This window comes from Oryctolagus cuniculus, chromosome 7, assembly GCF_964237555.1.
Source record: "Oryctolagus cuniculus chromosome 7, mOryCun1.1, whole genome shotgun sequence".
NCBI classification, from domain to species: Eukaryota; Metazoa; Chordata; class Mammalia; order Lagomorpha; family Leporidae; genus Oryctolagus; species Oryctolagus cuniculus.
Window position 1 is genome coordinate 51,040,837 of NC_091438.1, and position 19,671 is coordinate 51,060,507.

The window sequence follows — 19,671 nt, forward strand, 5'->3', positions numbered from 1 at the left end:
ACTCTAGCATTGAACAACTTATAATTCTATAAACAGATTTAATGTTGTGAAGTCCTGAGCATCCAAGGTGGTTTTCTATTTTTAATATTTATTTTATTTATTGAAAGAGTTAGAGAGAGAGGGGGAGAAAGAGAGAGAGAAAAGACACTTTCATCTACTGGTTCAGTTTCCCAGTGTTTACAATTGTCAAGTCTGGATGAGATCAAAGGGATGGATGGAGAGAGAGAGAGAATCTTTCATCCACTGGTTCACTCCCCAGATGGCTGCAGTGGCCAGTCTATGCCAAGCAAAAACCAGGAACCAGGAGTTTCTACCTGGTCTCCCACATGGATGCAGAGGTCCAGGCACTTGAACTATCTTACACTGCTGTCCTAGGTGCGTTAGAAGGGAGCTGGGTCAGAGCAGAGCAGCCAGGACTCCAACCGACATCCATATAGGGTGTTGGCACTTCAGGCTGTGGCTTAACCTACTACACAACACAAGTCCCACAAGGTTGGTTTATAGTCACAGAAAGTCTGAAAAGGAAACTCAGGGACCAGTAAGTATATTTATTATTTCCAAGTTACTCTGCTTAGAAGATAAAGCAGAGATACCTTTCCTTGTCAAACTCCCTCAGTCTGACCTTTGAGGATTTTAGCTTATCTATTTTAGCTTATTTTTATTTATTTATTTACTTACTTATTTATTTATTGTATCTACCTGTCTTGTGATTTCCCCATAGATCAGATAAACACCCTGGTCGTGGGTTGGAAGTATGAAATTTCTGCAAGTGCAACACCATTTTGCTTTGGTCTGTGACCTAATGCAGGGGCTCATCCTAAACTGTGGTCCCCTACATACTTTACTGGACACTGGGCATTAAAGAAGTGACCCTGACAGGGTGGAGGACTCGTGTCGTGGTGGTGATACCAAAGGCAGGACAGGCAACACCGGGTCTGGAGGGAGCCCGTTTGCCCTCCCCACACCCAGACCCCCACCGCCGCCTTCTCCCCTGCCTCTGGTGGCCACTGTCTTGCATGCCTCACAGGGCTTCAGCTTGCATCAGTTCTCTGATCCATGAACAAGGATGTCTTCATTCAAATCCTCACTGTGCCTTGAGCGGCTTTGTCTTTTCAGGGGAAGGGAGAAGTGTGGAAGGCAGTGGTGGGGAGGATGGTGGGGAGCAAGGATGAGGGGAGGGAAGGATGGAGGCAGAGGATGCGTGGGGGCAGGACTGGAGGAGGGGCAAGGAGAATGGGGAACGGGGGTGTGGAGTGACACGGCTCCATGTTGTGTGAGTAGCTGGTCAGTTATTAAGGGAATTTACTGCCTGTCCTGTTTTCTCCTGGGAATTTGTGTTGTGGCTTCATTGTGTGAGTGGAAAGGTCACAATTCCAGGTAATGAAACAGCGGTTGGGCAAACGCGTCTGTGCTGCTGTGTTAAGCAGAACGTCAAGATGCCGTCACTGGAGCTGGAGGCTGGGAGCTTCCTTGCTGTCCCTCTCCTGCCTGGGGCTATTACGTAAGGACAGCAAGTTCCCAGATGCTCCCACCCACATGCCCAGGCATACTCCAGGTCCAAAGAGTGTAGGGCATAGGATTCGGCAAGAGGAGGCGTCCCATGAAGTGGGGGTCCCTGAAGATCAGCTCTCTGTGCTCCCGAGCTGTGCTGCTCCATGGCAAACCCCAGTCTAGCTGCGTGATTCAGGGCAAAATGGGGCTTTCAGGCAGTCTCCTTGGTGAACTGGCCCAGCAACCAGCTGATGAACCTCACCAAGAACAGGGGAAATAGAAGGGATTTGCAGCGAGGACAAGATGGGGACATGCATGTCAGTCACGGAGACCATGAGGAAGCCTAGTAGGTCTTAGCTCCCCACTCCTGACTGTCCCCACTCTGCCCACTGCAGTTCCCAGCTCCTCTCCTTTCCTGGGGCATGCCACTGCTGATGATGGCCGGAAAATGGGCAAGTGCGTGTCACAGAAACCACATCTGTTCCACCTTAGGCGTAAATCGTTTATTGTTCTTTTCATTAAGCCATGTATAGGATTAGTAGTTTTATTATAAAAGCAATGCTTTGGCAGTAAGATGGAAATCAAATTTATAGGCTAAGCTATATTGTCGAGAAGGACCCCATTCATCGAGAACCAGCATCTGAGACTTTGGAAAAGCAGCTGAAGCAAATCAGCTTGTGTGTCCTGTGCTGCGTGGTGAAGTCATTGAGCTTCAGATTGGGGTTGACTGGGAAGGTTTGTGATGGCCAGAGGAGGACAGCAAGTCGGCTACTGAGTGAAAGGGAGGCAGGAGGACCCGGGTTGTGTGCATGCTACTATCTGATGGAGTCAGAGGGGCGCGCTGTGCAGACCTGGCCACACAACAGCACGTGCACATTCCTGATGTCCTCAGATCACTGGGTCTTGGTCTTCAGGGTCTCCCTGTGCTGTTCCACCAGGGAACCAATCCACTCCATGGTCCTCTGTTTGGCTTCCTCCCAACTGAAGAGGGGCTCATACCCCAGATCTTGCTGAGCTTTCTTGTAGGAGAAGGTGAACACACTGTTGGATATTGTCACCAAGTGGCGGTTGAAGGGGGGTCGATATTTGTAAATTGGGGTCAACAGGAAGCTCACTACTTCCAGTAGGAAGCTGAGCCAGTACTGCAGAGGTAGTGGGAGGCTCGGTCTGGGATCCAGGCAGAGGCCCCACTTTTGGCTCAGGGTGTAGTTGAGGTTGTCATAGCTCTGGTGAGGGGTGTCATCTGAGATGTAGTAGAACTGTCCTCGGATGCTCGGGGCCTTCTTGGGGTCCCGTAGTGCCCTCGTGGCCAGAATGTGAGCCCATGCCACGTTGCCCACATAGACTGGGTTGACTATGGAGAACTTGCCGTTACTTATCAGGATCCCTTTGTTCTTCAGGGAGTTATTTATCATTTGAGCAAGAAATTTGCTTCCTTCCCCATAGATGTACATGGGCCTTAAGGCACAAGTGTACAAGGTGCCGCCATTTTTAAGAGTGTACCCATTGGCTGCCAGCACTGACTTCTCAGCCAACTTTTTGCTGTATGGGTATGGAGCAGACCATGCACTTTCGTGGTGTTCTGCCTCGTGGCCATTCCTGATGATCTCCTTGTACGAGTTGGGTCCAGCTACTTCCACTGAGCTGGTGTAGATGAAGATCAGCACACTGGCTTGGACACAGGCCTGCAACAGGAGCTGGGTACCTGCCATGGGGAACAAGCTGTCGTTATCAGGAAATAAACCCAAGTGTTCTGACTCTCATGGTCACATTCACTCCCTGTCCACACCCAGTGAGGGAGGTGGTTGTTGTAATTCCAGAGGATGTCATTCCTGGTTTCTGGATGGGATGTGTCCATTCTGCAGCCACGGGAACTCCCCAAAGCTGAGAACTACATGGGCACTGTGCAGAGCAGGGATTTCTAGAATTGTTTTTCATTTCCCTATGTGTGTGTGTGTGTGTGTGTGTTTGTTAATTTTTTGGTATATTTTAATTTTGGATAAATGTAGCATTGCCAGTTTATGTTTCCAAGTGAGAGCATTCAGAAAAAAATCCTCATTTATCATCCCTACCATCTCATGAAGGCCATGTTGCTCCAAATCCAACAAATCAGAAGGCTCCACTTTCTGATTAGGGAGCAATCTGACCCTCAGCCACCCAAGGACACAGCCTGATTCCCGTCACACTCACTCCCACTCCACTGTGCACTGGCGACACATACTCTGCCATGTACTCCAACTGATTGTGGTTTTCTCATAGACTAGTGAACACTTGGTCACCAGGACTGCTCTTTAGGTCCCTGCAGAAAGTGTTCATGAATTGTGGGATGATGCTGGAGGCTCAGACTGTGTCTGTGTGTTCCCTGTAAAGTTGGTGCCTAATTTTGGCTATGGCCCTGTTGACCTCTTTGTGGACACTGGGGGTGATAAACTTTCCTATTACATAATACCCAGAGCACTGCACTGGCCTTTCCTTTTGAGTCAGGTGGTTGGAAGCTTTCGCCCCCTGCTGGTGATCCATGTAATGGGAGCATCATGTGGCATCCTTATGGCTGTGCAGAATGAAGCTCACAGCTGAACCTACCCTTGAAGAAGAAGGGCATCTGGGCCAAAGGGTCATTCTTCGTGTGTGTGTGTGTGTGTGTGTGGTCACATGTATGAATGTGGTGTGGTGCCTCTGCTCCCTCAAGATCGTGCAATATGATTTTCTAGAGAGAGACTCCCTTTTCAATTTTTCTTTCTTTTTCTTTTTTTTTTTTTTTAACAAAGTAAGTCCATTGCAAGAGAGAACTTGGGACTGGTTTACCAAGGGTGGAAATGGCCATCATTGCAACATATTTTCTCAGCTGGCAGTTGGTATAATTGGTATAGTAAAGTGACCCTCTCATTGTTTTGTCTTCCTTTTCACATCCCCTACATTTGGAGCTGTGGACAGTAGTGACAAAACCCTGAAAAGTGATCTCCTTGTGCAGTCGTCATGGTGTGGAAGCAGGTAGTGGTGTTGTTAAGCAGATACCAGCATGGGACCTATTCTAGCTGGTGCTGGAGCCCCCAAGCACTTAGTTGCTCTAGAGCCAGAGTTAGTGAGTAGAGGAAATTTGGAGGTCAAGGCATGGAGGACAGAGGGCCAGCGTTTGACTGATTGTGGTGCTTGCAAAGCTGTCTCCATTACTTCTCAGCTTTTTGGCTAAGATCAAATGAAGAGGGGCCAGTGCTGTGGCACAGAGGGTTAACACCCTGTTCTGAAGTGCCAGCATCCCATATGGGCTCTGATTCGAGACCTGGCTGCTCCACTTCTGATCCAGCTCTCTGCTATGGCCTGGGAAGGCAGTAAAGGATGGCTCAAAACCTTGGGCCCCTGCACCCGCATGGGAGACCAGGAAGAAGCTCCTGGCTCCCGGCTTCAGATTGGCACAGCTCCGGTTGGTGGGGCCAATTGGGGAGTAAACCAGCAGATGGAAGACCTCTCTCTCTCTCTCTGCCTCTCCTTCTCTCTCTGTGTAACTCTGACTTTTAAGTAAACAAATAATTCTTTTAAAAAAAGAGATCAAATGAAGAGTTGGTTTCCAGGGGATAAAGGGATGATGTCAACAGTTAGGAGCTTGGGTTTTGTGTCTAGATTTCAAGTCAGTTGGGAACCCACACTTCAGAGAGAAACTCCAAGGCTTTTTGGCTGATGGCCTAATTAGTGTGTCTTTGAGGACGTGGTCAGAGCTGCTTAGCTCCTCAGTGGGGCAGTAGGAAGCTGTGGTTAAGGAAATGTTATAGGAAGATGCATGTTGTATCGTTCTGTCCTGGTGGACCTCTGTGGCCTGGCTTGCCAGTTCTCTTGAAGGCAGTTCATTTTCTTTGTTTTTGTTGTTTTAGACTTACTTATTTGAAAGGCAGGGTCACACACACACACACACACACACACACACAAACACACACAGCTTCCATCCTCTGGTTCATTCTCCAAATGTCAAAGTCAGGAGCCTCAAACTCCATCCAGGTCTCCCACAGGGTCACAGGGGCCAAGACATTTGGACCACCATCAGTTGCCTTCCTAGGTGCATTAGCAAGGAGCTGGATCAGAAGTAGAGCAGCAGGGACTCGAAGTGGCATTCGGACATAGGATGTTGGTGTTGTAATTGGCAGCTTAACCTGCTGTGCCACAAGAGATCCCAGAGCACATCTTTGATGTGGGCAGGAAATCCTTGCAGCGTCCCCTGATTCCCCACAGAAGGGCTAAAAGGATGGCCAAGGAAGCACCTTCAAAGTTTGGTTCTGGCCTAGAGGACGTGGGAGGGCATGGGATGGTTGGATTTCAAGTGCTAGGGTTGGCTTTTTATTAACTTAGATTGTAACAGTAAAAGAAGAGCATTTCTAGCCCTTGGGCCAGATAGATGTGAGTTGGTAGTCTCGCTCTCTTATTTACCATCTGGAGGCACTGCCACATCGCTTGCTCTCTCTCAGCCCTAGTATCCTCATCTAAAACACTGAGGATAACAGTCTTGAGCTCTTTCAGTTGGGAGTGAGAGGCAAAGGCGCCTGTTACAGAGCACCGTAGGTGCCTGGCATGGGAGATTCTCTCCTTTCCTGTCCCATTTCTCTCTCTCACCTTCTCACCTGCTCCATCTCCTCCCCAGGCTACTCTTACCTCTCAGATTGACATCTATAATGGTGTCTCGGTGAATGACACCTGTGACGTCAATGACACAGGCAGTGTGGATGACAACAGAGACTCCCTGGCAGGCTGTGTTGAGGCACTGTTCATCCAGAATGTCTCCTTCCAGCATGGTCAGCTTGGTCTTGCTCTGGAGCTCTGTGTGAACACAAGGCAGGTCATTGGGAAACTCTCTGGACTGTCCCAGAAGCTTCCTGGTAAAGGTGGCATTTCCCTAGGTGTTCAAGGACACTAACAGTGGAGGCATGGTGCTCAGGGGTCTCATTCTCCATCCCCACACTCAAACACACTTGGTACAAGTCAGCAAAGACACAGAAATTTGGATGTGCAGCATGGGAATGAGCAAACATCTGTTTCTACTCCATGTCATTCCAGAAAAGAAATATGAACAGGGAGCTAAGTGTGGCTGGAACATAAATATCATTAAATAGAGTCAGGGGAAATTCATTAAGTTAATTAAGGAGAGGGGGTGGTGTACAGAGTTGGATGTAAGAGGAAAGAATCTGAATTTAACTCTGTGGGGAGTAGGAAATTGAATGTTTATTTGGAATAGGAGGAAAAATAGAGGTACAGTTGTCAGGTAGGAAGTTAGCTTTGGCCTCAGGATGTCAAATGGACTGGTCTAGGGAGTGTAAGAGAAGCAAGGTGATCCTGAGAACGTCCGTGGAAAGTTCAGACCAGCAGGACCAAAGCAGGGTTACCGTGGTGGGAGCAGAGGAGATAGGCCAACATGTTCAGTTCAGACCTCCTCTGGACAGGTCCTGGTACTCAGTGGATATGGGATGAGAGGAAAGGAGCAAGCATGATGAGGCTTATTGTGCCTGCTTAAGATTATAGTTATTTTGATTAGCCCTTAATAGTGAGGGGACTGAGGATCAGACCACTTATGAGACAGACTGAAGATGGTACTTGTAGTGCAGATTTGAAGCTGCCTCCCTGCCTCCAACCATCACTCACTTTACCTACATCTCACATGTAGGACTGGCTGTTTAGAATCAGCTTTTCTGAGGCAGAGTGAGGGTGAATCTATTTAACTGACATTGACAATTAAGGCAGAGGAATAGGAAGAGAATGAATGAGTATATACCATCAAACTGAAAAACCTAGAAGAAATGGCCAAATGTCTGGTGTACAGAACTTTCCAAAATAGAACCATGAAGACATAGAAACCTAAAAGGACCAACAATTAGTAAGGGGATGAATGAATGGTAAGAAGTTTCTCAAGAACAAAAAGAAAGGACTCGATGGTTTCACACCCAGCTATTATATTAATAGTTGGTTTCCACCCAACTATGAAGGAAGAACTAATGCAAATTCTTGTTAAACTAGTTAAAAAAAATTCAAAGGGCAGGAATCCTAGCAAACTCATTTTACAAGCCACCATTACCTTGATCCTCACAACGGTAACAAAATGTATAGACCAATATCCGTGATGAATACAGATGCTAAAGTTCTCAACAAAATACTAGTAGATTGAATCCAACAACACATCAAAAAAGACAATTCACTTTGATCAACTTGAATTTGTACCAGGGGTGCAGGTATGGTTCGGATCTCTCTCTCTCTCTCTTTGTCTCTCTGCCTCTCCTCCTCTCTCTGTGTAACTCAGACTTTCAAGTCAATAAATAAATAAATCTTTAAAAAAGAGAAAAGCCATCAAAAGACTGCTAGCAATGATAAGCAACTTCAATAAAACTGTAGAATACAAAATCAATACACATAAGACAATAGCATTTTTATACCAATAGCAAAAATACTGAGGAAGAAATATAACAGAAATCTGCTTCACTACAGTTACAAAAATAAATAAAATCCCTTGGAATAAAACTAAACAAGAATGTGAAAGATCTCTACAATGAAAATTATAAAGCACTAGTGAAAGAAATTTTAAAAAACAAAAATTGGAAGACATCTCATGTTTATGGATTGGAAGAAAGTATTATTTTTTAAAAAATATTTAATTCTTTGAAAGGCAGAGAGAGGGCCTGGAGCTGTGGCACAGTAGGTTGATCCTCTGCTTGTGGCGCTGGCATCCCATATGGGTCTGCTGCAGAGCGAAATAATTCAAACCGTCTGCACAGGGATTTCCCCCCACCATAGCCGGTTCTAGTCCTGGCTGCTCCTCTTCCCATCCAGCTCTCTGCTGTGGCCTGGCAGAGCAGTAGAAGATGGCCCAAGTCCTTGAGCCCCTGCACCCACGTGGGAGACCCAGAAGAAGCTCCTGGCTCCTGGTTTTGGATTGGCACAGCTCCGGCCATTGTGACCATTTAGGGAGTGAACCAGTGGACGGAAGACCTTTCTCTCTGTCTCTCCCTCTCACTATCTGTAACTCTACCTCTCAAATAAATAAATAAGATCTTAAAAAAAAAGAAAGGCAGAGAGAAAGAGAGCGAGAACGTCCATCTGTTGGTTCACTTCTCAAATGGCTACAACACTCAGGTCTGGGCCAAACTGAAGCCAGAAGTCAGGAACTCCATCCTGGTCTCCCACATAGGTGGCAGGGGCCAAATACTGAGCCCTCTTCTGCTGCTTCATCAGGAGCAAAACAGGAAGCTGAATAGAAAGCACGTAGCTGGGACCTGAGTCAGGAGTCTGATATGGGGTGCTGGTTTTCAACTGGCAGCCTAAACTGCTGCAGTACAGTGTCGGCCCTGAGAATTAATGTGTTTAAGTTGTCCATACTGTGTGTAGCAGTTTACAGATTCAGTGCAATCTTCATCAAAATACCGACGACATTTTGCATAGAGCTCAAAAAAGGAAAAACATTCTAAAATTCATATGAAAGCCCAAAAATCTCAGAAGAGCCAGAACAATCCTGAAGGAAAGAAACAAAGCTGTGAGCATCACACTAACTGACTTCAAAACATACTACAAAATCACTGTGGCCAAAATAACATGTATTGGCATGAAGAAAACATACATAGATTAATGGGACAGAATAGAGAACCCAGAGATACATTTATATATAGGCAACTGATTTTCTTTCTTTTTTTTTTTTAAGATGTTTATTTATTTATTTATTTGAAAGGTAGAGTTATAGACATAGAGAGAGAGAGAGAGGTCTTCCCTCCGCCGGTTCACCCCCCAAATGGCAGCGACAGCCGGCGCTGTGCCGATCCAAAGCCAGGAGCCAGGTGCCTCCTCCTGGTCCCCCATGCAGGTGCAGGGGCCCAAGCACTTGGGCCATCCTCCACTGCCTTCCCAGCAGAAAGCTGGACTGGAAGAGGAGCAACCGGGACTAGAACCTGGTGCCCATAAGGGATGCTGGCGTCGCAGGCAGAGGATTAGCCAAGTGAGCCACAGCGCCAGGCCCTGGCAAATGATTTTCAAAAAGGCGGTGAAAGCATACATTGGAGGAAGGACAGCGTCTTCACTAAGCGGTACCAGAGCAACTGGATAGTCATAGGCAGAATCAAGAAACTAGGTGCTATATCTCACCTTATACAAAAATCAAATCGTATTGGATCAAAGATCTAAATATAAGACCTGAAACAACCTCTGCTAGAAGCATTATAAGGAAAATACTTGCAGACATTGGTACAGGCAACTATTTTTCAAGTGAGATCCCAAAAAGCACAGGCAACAAAAAACAAAGTTAGACACATGGGCTTATAACAAACTAAGCAGCATCCACAAAGCATAGGAAACAATCAACAGAGTGAAGGGGGAACCAGCAGTATATATAGCAGAAAATATTTTCAAACTCTTCATTTGAGAAAGGATTAATACACAGAATACACGAGTAACTCAAAAAACCCAACACAAAGCATCAAACAGTCCAGTTATGAAATAGACAAAGGATCTGAGCAAACGTTTCTCCAAAGAAGATATACAAATGATCAACAAATACATGAGGCAAATGCTCAATATTACTAACTATCAGGAAAATGCAAATAAAAGCCACAGTGAAATATCATCCCACTCGAGTAATCACTAACATCAAAGAGACAGAAAATAACAAATGTTGGCAAGGCTATAGGGAAAATGAAACCCTATACACTATTAGTAGAAGGTAAATTAGTGCGGTCATTATGGAGAAAAGGATGGAGTTTCCTCAACAAACTAAAAGCAGATCTAGCAAATGACTCAGCTATCCCACTTCTGGGCAGAGAGCTGAAGGAAATGAGATCAGTATATCAAGGAAAACTGCATTCCAGTGTTCCTTGCAGTACAATTCATGACAGACAAGCCATGTGTCCATCATTCATGGATGAATGGGTAAAGAAAACATGTATAAACATACAAGGGAATAGTAAGCATAAAAATGACATCCCGACATTTGTGGCAAAATCTATGGAATTGAAGGTTATTATTTTAAGTGATAAGCGTGATCCAATGATAAATATCATATGTCCTGTCTTATTTGTGGAAATTGAAAACGTCAGACTGATTCCTCAAGGCTGGGAAGGACAAGGGATAGGGATATAGGGAGATTGGATAATGGGTGCCGAAACACAGATACAATGAACAAGTTGTAGTGTTCCACAGCCCAGTGGGGGCAAACAGTTCATAATAATGTATTAAATATTGTATAAAGAGCTTGAAGAGAGGACTTGGAAAGTTCCTTTTATTAAAAAAAGCAATGAAAATGCTATATTTTCCTGATGAGATCAGTGTATGCTGTATACATGCATTGAAACATGGCACTGTACCCCACAAGATGTACAAGCCCTAATGTTAATAAAAAATATTGAAGCTAAAATACAAGAAGAATGACAGTGGGAGAGAAATTGAGGATGACAAACTCAGGGAGCAGACTCAGGGATGCAAACTCAGGTTGCATCCAAGTTGGAATGCAACCACAGCCAGTTCTTTTCTTTAGGATCTGATGAATTCTGTCTACAGTCAGCCCCTTTCCATTGTCAGGAGTCTCCAGGCAGGTCCTGAAGACAAGGAAGATAGGGAAGAGGCTGCAGGAAGGAGCTGGGACTCCTAGGAGTGGGTTCTCTCTGATGGTCTCCACCTTTGAGCCCTCCTCCCTTGTGCTGACTTCAGACACTGGCTCAAAGAGAGGCCTCACCCCATGTGTTCCAGGAACCTGGTGAGCCCAGGAGCGGGCACTTCGGGTGTGTTGCTGATGGAGCCAGAGCTCCCTTCTTCTCCCAGCACTGGGCACTTGGCAAGTGGTTTATGTAGACTGAGTTGGCAGTTGTTCTTCAGGTGTGAACTGGGGTAGAAGGAGGCCCAGGGAGAGGCTATTAGTCCTGCTGCAGCAGAACCTCCAGGGCTCCAGTCCATCTTCTACCTATGGGAACTTGCATAAGTTCGTGAACTTCTCTGTGTCTGTCTCCATCTGGGCTAAGGGGAGGATGTTTCCCCTCCTAGGGTTCTTACCAGGAGCAAGTGAGTCTGCATGCAGGGAGCTATGTGTGTGCAGTGCAGGGGTCTCAGGGCAGCCAGTGGCTACACATGGACACCCAGAGCCTAGGGGCTGGAGAGAGAGAGACAGGAAATTGGTTTGTGGCACCCAGCAGCGCCACGGGAGAGACTGAAGATTCACTTTGCCAGGAGGCAGTCCCAGGGCCATGTGCTGGGGTTCTAGTCTGAGCCGTGCTCCCCATCAACCAGGGGGCCTCACGCAAGGCCCCCTGCTTCCCTGGACCTCAAAGTCCTCCTTATCCAGATGGGTGATCGCCCCTGCTATGTTCCCTACAGAGTTGTTACGTGAAGAAATCGCCATCCAGGCAGCTCTTGGCTTTGCCCCAGGGCAGCAAGCTGGGGAAGGAATGGTGAGCTGCTCCAGCCACTTCTGAAGCCCTTTTCTTGTGGTGCAGAGGAGCAGAGAAATGGTCAGAAAGACATGCACGAGGAATCCAGGGAAGGCACATCCAGGCTGTTCTGTCTCTCGGTCTGGGTCCTGCTCTGCGCTGTGCACTTGTGTGCTCTCTCTAATTTCTCTCTCTCTCTGTCTTTCTCTCTCTCTCTCTCTCTCTCACACACACACACACACACAGTCCTACCTTCACTTCCCTTTTTTTTGCCTTCCCTGCAAATGCTGTGTGAACCACAAGAGCAAAACAGCAACAAGCGGGACCCAGGGCAGTTGGGAGAGGCAGGGACCCACTGCTGAGACCTCCAGGCTGTTGGTCCTTGCAGGTGTGCACAGCGAGTGCCAAGTCATAAATCCTCATGAGCATGGGAGTTGTGAACACAGGAAGGCAGTGATGTGTGGATTTTTCTATGAGAAGAGAGGACTAGAGGTGGAAGTGCTGGCCTGCAGATCGTCTCTCTGGCCCTGGATGTAGCCACGTTCCTGTCTCCTACACTGACTCCAGGGTCTTTCCTACTATGCCTGCTGGGATTTCCTTTCTGATGACTGTGGATGTGAGGTTAGCCTTGGTTGTGCTACAACTTCTCTTGATTTGCTAGGCAAGGACCCCCTCCCCGCACCCACACAGATCGTACAGTGGAGCCTCAGCACCCAAGGCTCGCGTTCACTTACTTGAAAATTCCTCCTTCACTCCTGGTTGGAAGACCTTGTCCAGGATCCTGATCTCCTGCAGTCCCTGCTCCTGGACCAGCAGGTGGACGATCCTCTGACCCAGAAACCCTCCTGCTCCTGTCACCAGGCAGCTCCACCCAGACATGGCCATTCGTGGATACAAGGAAATGGTGCTAGGAACCAGGAATCACCTCCCTGAAGATCTGGTTACTGGGGGACCCTGAAGAAGGCTAAAAATAGAAGTCAAATTGACAGAAGCTCATAGAAACTGCTCTTTTATGCCCCCATCTGGGTAAAAATTCCACATCCTCAGCATCACATGCAATTGAAAGAAAATCAAAGTAGTCTAACCTTTTTGGTTGTTGATGTCCAAACGAAAGAGTGTTGGTGCTGGTGTCCTCATTCTCCAAGGCTGGAGTGGAACTTTATGTGTTGTGGCCTCTGGCCCAGCCCATCACCTTGAACTCTTGCTGCATATTCATTGATTTTCAGCTTCAGCTGGACTTCTGTTCTCTGATGTCAGCTCTCTGCGATCCACAACCTGTGAACTTTAAACTAGGCAGGGATGCCTCTGCATTTGCAATGTGAATTTTGGCTTTGTGGAGGGAAAAGTCCATGTTAGCCCACTGTTTCTGGTTTCACAGTGTCATTTGAAATGTTGCCAAGTTGTGATAATCAGAAATTTGTAATGATGGCAGGGCCAATTAGCAAGGTTTAAGTTGAGTACTTTCTTTACATCCAGGGTATCCCAATCCTCTATACCATGCTCCACCCCTGTTTCTGGAGACCTCTGGGATTTTGAAAGTAGAGCATCATTGAAAGAGAGCTGTGTAGTGATAACCACTTATTTGGCCTAAGGTTTGGTACTTGTGTGCTAAAATGAATCTTATAATTTTCACTGCAAAATCAGATTCAGCGAATTCTGGAACTGGAGATGCCATGGATGCTTCTGATGTCTATGCCCAAATGTCTCTGCCAAAAGCTCCTCCAGACATTGTTGTTCCTCAACTTTTAAAAGCTGAGATGTGGGTCAGGCATTTGGCCTAGCAGTTAAGAAGCCCTTTGGGATACCCACATCCTGTATCAGAGTGCCTTGATTTGAATCCCAGCTCTGCTTCTGATTCCAGCTTCCTGCTAATGCACCTTATGACACAGCAGGTGATGGCTCGGGTGGTTGAGTCCTGCCACCCATAGAGAAGATTTGGTTTGAGATCCTAACTCCAGCTTTAGCCTGGCCCAACCCCAGCTCCTGGAGCATTTGGGGGAATAAATCAGTGCATGGGAGCTCTTCATTTCTGTCTCTTTCTCTGGCTCTCAAATTTAAAAAAAAAAGTTAAGAGAGAATTTACATATATTAAAATGCCATATTTGAAATGTTTAATTCAGTGAACTTTGGTAGTTAAGTACATTCATGTAAATACCATCCCAAAGAGGATATAGAGTACTTCCTTTACCCCAGAAAGTTTGTTCTGGACTTGACTGTCCTCCCCTAAATGACCCTAGAAGCAACTACTTTCTGATTTTTGTTTCCAAAAGTTCCAGTATTCTAATTTTTTTCTTCCAGGAGCTCTATGGTTTTAGGTATATATTCAAATGTAAAATCAATCTACATAGGGCAAAGAAAAATTGGTGGTACTCTCTATTGTCTATCATTTTTCTATCTTATTAGTTTCTCTTATTCTTTTTTAAAAAAGAATTATTTATATATTTGAAAGGTAGAGTTACAGATAGAGGGAGAGACAAAGAGAGAGAGCGAGGGAGAGAGATATCTTCCATCTACTTGTTCACTCCCCAAATGGCCACAATGGCTGGAGCTGGACAGGTCTAAAGCCAGGAACCAGGAGCTTCTTCTGGGGCCCAGGTATTTGGGCCATCTCTTGCTGCTTTCCCAGGCACATTACCAGGCAGCTGGATTGGAAGTGGAACAGCCGTACTCAAATTGGTGCCCATATGGGATGCCAGCACTGCAAATGGCAGCTTTACTAGCTAGGCCACAGCACCAGACTTTATTTATTTTATTTTTATTATTTGTTTCCCTTTATTTACTCAGTTTACTCTTTTTTGTGGTTGTTATGGTAAAAGCTTACATAATTGATCTTATCCCTTTCCTGCTTTCAACCTGGAACTTTCTTTTGATAAGTATTTAAAACATTTGCCAAAAAAAAATCACATTCTTACCCATAGATAATGAGGGAAATCATACCCCTAAGGACATGGGCTTTGGAGGCACAGAGACATGGGTTTGACGGGCAGTGCTGCTGCTGACTAATTCTGTGACTTGGGCAAGAATTTCAATCTCTGCTTCCTTGTCCTGGTCTAGATATCAGGGGGAGAGGGAGCGAGGGAGAGAGGGGGAGAGGGAGGGAGAGAGGGAGAGAGGAAGAGACGGAGGGAGGGAGAGAGGGAGGGAGGGAGAGAGGGGGAGAGGGAGAGAGGGGGAGAGAGAGAGAGGAAGAGACGGAGGGAGGGAGAGAGGGAGGGAGGGAGAGAGGGGGAGAGGGAGGGAGAGAGGGAGAGAGGAAGAGAGGGGGAGAGGGAGAGAGGGGGAGAGAGAGAGGGGGGAGAGGGAGAGAGGAAGAGACGGAGGGAGGGAGAGAGGGAGGGAGGGAGAGAGGGGGAGAGGGAGAGGGGGGAGAGAGAGAGGGGGAGAGGGAGAGAGGGAGAGAGGGGGAGAGGGGGAGAGGGAGGGAGAGAGGGGGAGAGGGAGGGAGAGAGGGAGAGAGGGAGAGACAGAGGGAGGGAGAGAGGGAGGGAGGGAGAGAGGGAGGGAGGGAGAGAGATGGAGGGAGAGAGAGAGAGGGAGAGAGGGAGGGAGAGAGGGAGGGATGGAGGGAGGGAGAGAGGGAGGGAGGGAGAGAGGGAGGGAGAGAGAGGGAGGGAGGGAGAGAGGGGGAGGGGGAGAGGGAGGGAGAGAGAGGGAGGGAGGGAGAGAGGGGGAGGGAGGGAGAGAGGGGGAGGGGGAGAGGGGGAGAGAGGGAGGGAGAGAGAGGGAGGGAGGGAGAGAGGGGGAGGGGGAGAGGGAGAGAGGGGGAGGGGGAGGGAGGGAGAGGGGGGAGAGGGAGGGAGGGAGGGAGGGAGAGAGGGAGGGAGAAAGAGGGGGAGAGGGAGAGAGAATCTCCAATCTTCTGGTTCATGTCCAAATGTCTGCAATAGCCAAGGCTGAGCCAGGCTGAAGCTGGGAGCTGGGAACCCAAGTCAGGTCTCCTGCAATAGCTGACAAGAACCCCACCTGCTTGAGTTACCACCCACTGCTCCCCAAGGTACTCATTAGTGGGAAGCTGAAATAAGGAATGGAAATGGTCTTGATCCCAGGCACTTTGATATGAGACATGGACATACCAAGAGGTGTCTTTATCACTGTGACCAATGCCTGCTTTGAATGCTCCTTAACAAGTAGAATTTTTAGATAGAAGCAAGGGAGAATTTTATACTATGGTCTCTAGCCAGTATAAGAACATAAAAAAAAAAATTTGTTTATATGACTGTGGTAGGTTGGCTGGAGGGATAAATGTTATCTTGCTTGTACTTTCTCTGGCTTCAAGCCTTATCTTCAAGGTTGTTTTAAAATTCTTTTTCAACCCAAAGAGCAACCTAGTACTGATATGTTCTTATTTCTGATGGGAGGGAACTAAAGTGGTAGATTCCACAGAAATGGAAAGACACTGAGAGAATTGGTGTGTGAGACAGTGTCCTTTGATTTAGAAGTGTAATTGCAGAGAGTGAAGTTCTGTAGAGTGCATGAAGCCCCACTGTATGGATAGTGACTTCTGATGGGTGACAGGGCCATGGGAGCTGGCGGACAGGCCAGAGAAGAGCAGATTCTGTCTCTGTATGGAAATGAACTATATGAGCCCCTGGGAGGTACAGTTCTCATGTGAATCTGCCCATGATCCCACTCTGTATACTTGTGGGCCTCTGAGAAATACTTGATTTCTCAGACTTCGATCTTAGTTTAGCTTTTTAGTGTTTATTTTAAAACCATCCATCTATTTGATGAAACTTCGCAATATAACCAAAGTAAAGGATATTATTTTTTCTCATTTATTGATGAAGGACTGGTCAATTTCAATTTGTTGCCAAAGTTCCTGAACCTCTTGTCTCAAACATTGTGGTTTTTGTTTTGTTTTGTTTTTTGTCATTTTTGTTGGAGGTCAATGCACTGCACTGAATATATATTAATTAACGGGTCATAAGATTCTGTCATTCTGGGTCATGACCACAAATAATTTAGATTTTCATTTGCCTCTTTATTATTTGGCATCTTTGACCTTGGCTCTGTGAATCAAAGTAAAATAATTCTCAAGGTTTCTTGTAGCAGTGAATGAATTATTACCCACAAAAATCACCCTTGTCTCATATTCTTTTTCAATCTCATGAAACTGTATACATGTCTCTCAAAATTTGTATGTTATCATTGTGATAGTACTGGGGGGGGGGTGTCTTAGGAAGTGATTAAGTTGTGAGGGCAGAGTGCCCATGATTAGAGTTTGTGATTTTACATGAGGACTCAGCAGAAATAGCCAGCCCCTTCCAATCTTTGTGCCACCTGGAGACAGTGCCTGTGCCCCCCAGAGAACACAGCAACAAGCTGTTATCTTGGAAGGAGAGACCCAGCCCTCCCTAAACACTGAATCTGCTGGCACCTTGATCATGGACTTCCTAGCCTCCAGAAGTGTGAGAAATAATTTCTGTTGTTTATAAATTACCCATGAAAGTTTCATCTGTTCAAAGGAACATGTGCCCACTCTGGTCAGTGTATTGAAGGCCATCTTGAAGACCATGGTCATTTAGGCCTCCAATTCCACAATGCAATTGTGATTGCTGTGTTAGCCAGACAGGTGTCCCTTGACATGGCCCTTTCCTAGTGTGTGTTAAACTTTCAGCATGAGCAGTCTATCCTTGGAATCAAATTAAAGTATGACTTCTAACTTAGCCTCCTGATTCTCTTTTCAAAGACAATGCTTCTACAAAATATGTATTAGGCTTCTATTTCAATGACCATGGCTGTGCTTTCCTTTTGTTTGGTTGATCTGTTCTCTGCTGTTGGATAGAGGATGGTTTTTGCTGGGGAATAGCTCAGATGTGTACCTCTTCTGTCCAGAGTGCCAAGTTCCATAATTCTTTTGTAGTGATACATAGGATATACAAAAATTATAATTCACTGACTGTTTCAATCATTACTGACTTGCTCTTTTAAGATTTATTTTTTTCTGAAAATACTCCAGGGAATTAGCAATTTGGGAATCTGGGTTTTCTTTTTCCCTGTGTTCTGAGTACAACCCTATTATAGTCAAGTGGGGCTGTCTAATACTGCCACAATTTATCGTGTCTTTCTAAATATCTGGGGTGAGTTCAGCACCTTGCGTATATTTGGGTGGTTATGATCAGGTTAGTTGTGATCAGGGAGACTACTGTGGGACTAATTTTTTAGTGTTTTCCCTGCTAACGATCCTTGATCATATAGGATATGTGGGCAGAGGCAGAACAATGTTATGGCATGAGTCCATGCAGAAAAGTATTCAGCTGAGTTTCATGCCTGCTGGCTTAGATACTGAAGTGTTCCACTTGGTGCTGTTCTAACTCATTGTTCTTCCTCTGAGACTGACATGGAAAAGGGAAGGGGAGGGAAGGAGAGGGGAGGGGAGGGAGGGAAGGGAGGGGAGGGGAGAAAGAAAAGTTCCCAATGTGACAGTATGGTTTGATTCATGTTTGCCTTCATGGATTAATTCATCTGAAAAATATTTACTCAAGGCTCTCCATGGTATTTGACATGAGAATATAGTAGAGAGCCAAGGTTCTTGTACTGGTGAAACCAAGGTTTTGTACTGGTAAAAATAAATGTAAGTTTTATTATTTAACTTATTATAAGGATAAGTTAATTGCAGATTACAGTAAGAACTAGGAGGACACAGGGTGATATGATAAATAAAGTGGAGCCTATTCCAGCCAGGATGATTAAGGAACTCTTACTTCATTGAGGAGGTGATATTTCAGCTAAGACATAAATGCCAAGAAACAGTCAACCATGGGAAGAACATTTTGTGTAGAGGGAACAAAAAAAGCATAGGTCCAGAGGCAAACAAGAGGTTTGCTTGTTTAAGCGTTAGGAAAAAAGCTAATATGGCAGGAGTATAATGAGTCAAGGGGAGAGTGGTTAGTAAATGAGATGAAAGAAATCAGCAGATCGTGCAGCATCTTGGAGGGCTGGTGATTCACGTAGAGTTTACACTAAAGGGAATGGGCAGCCACAGATGAATTCTGAAAAGGAGAGACACAGGACTTGATTTTACTTTTTAAAAAAAGATCTCTCAAGCTACTGTTTTTTTTTTTTTTTTTTACAAAGAAACCTTTTATTTAATGAGTACAAATTTCATAAGAACAATTTTAGAAATGTAGTGATTCTTCTCACCATACCCGCCCGCTCACCCACAATCCCACCCAACCTCCTCCTCACTCTAACATTCCAGTCCCATTCTCCATTAAGATCAGCATCCCATGTGAAGCAAGAAGCAGGCAGGCAGGGAACGTGCTGGTCCTCCATGGTTCTTTCCCTAGGAAGCTACATGAGCCACTCACCCTGGACCCACCCCAGCAGCCTAATACAATCTAATCACTTTCCAGCACCCCACCCTGGGTCAGCACAATGGGATTCTTATCTACCCTTAATCAAGCCATTAACACATGGGCCTTGGGAGGCACCCAAGCTATTACCCAAACCATAGCATTAGCATTTTTTTTTAATCTTTTATTTAATGAATATAAATTTCCAAAGTACGACTCATGTGTTACAATGGCTTCCCCCCCCATACCGTCCCTCCCACCCACAACCCTCCCCTTTCCCACTCCCTCTCCCCTTCCATTCACATCAAGATTCATTTTCGATTATCTTAATATACAGAAGATCAGCTTAGTATACCTTAAGTAAGTATTTCAACAGTTTGCTCCCACACAGAAACATAAAGTGAAAAATAATAGATGATTTTTTTTTAAATGATGATGAAATCAGATCAGACCTATTGTCATGTTTAATCCCAGTGAGAGTCAAGTTGGGAATTGATAATTTCTTTCTTTTT

The 19,671-nt window shown here is 45.8% G+C and overlaps 2 protein-coding genes across 3 annotated transcripts in view; both read right to left on the bottom strand.

The window, feature by feature from the left end:
* Positions 1-2,176: 2,176 nt before the first annotated feature.
* Positions 2,177-13,090, bottom strand: LOC100347914 (3 beta-hydroxysteroid dehydrogenase/Delta 5-->4-isomerase). Its single transcript, XM_002715686.5, has 4 exons — positions 12,950-13,090; positions 12,599-12,828; positions 6,130-6,294; positions 2,177-3,196 (listed from the first exon to the last, which is right to left on the bottom strand). The coding sequence occupies exons 2-4, from the start codon at positions 12,747-12,749 to the stop codon at positions 2,385-2,387; spliced, it is 1,128 nt and encodes a 375-aa protein (XP_002715732.2). The 5' UTR covers positions 12,750-12,828; positions 12,950-13,090; the 3' UTR covers positions 2,177-2,384.
* A 5,326-nt stretch (positions 13,091-18,416) lies between these two features.
* The window catches only part of HAO2 (hydroxyacid oxidase 2), a 42,988-nt gene continuing 41,733 nt past the window's right edge, over positions 18,417-19,671 (bottom strand). For both annotated transcript variants that reach the window (XM_070077807.1, XM_070077806.1), the window contains exon 8: positions 18,417-18,856. In XM_070077807.1, coding sequence (XP_069933908.1) covers positions 18,822-18,856 — 35 coding nt within the window. In that variant the 3' untranslated portion in view covers positions 18,417-18,821. The remainder of the gene's footprint in view (positions 18,857-19,671) is intronic.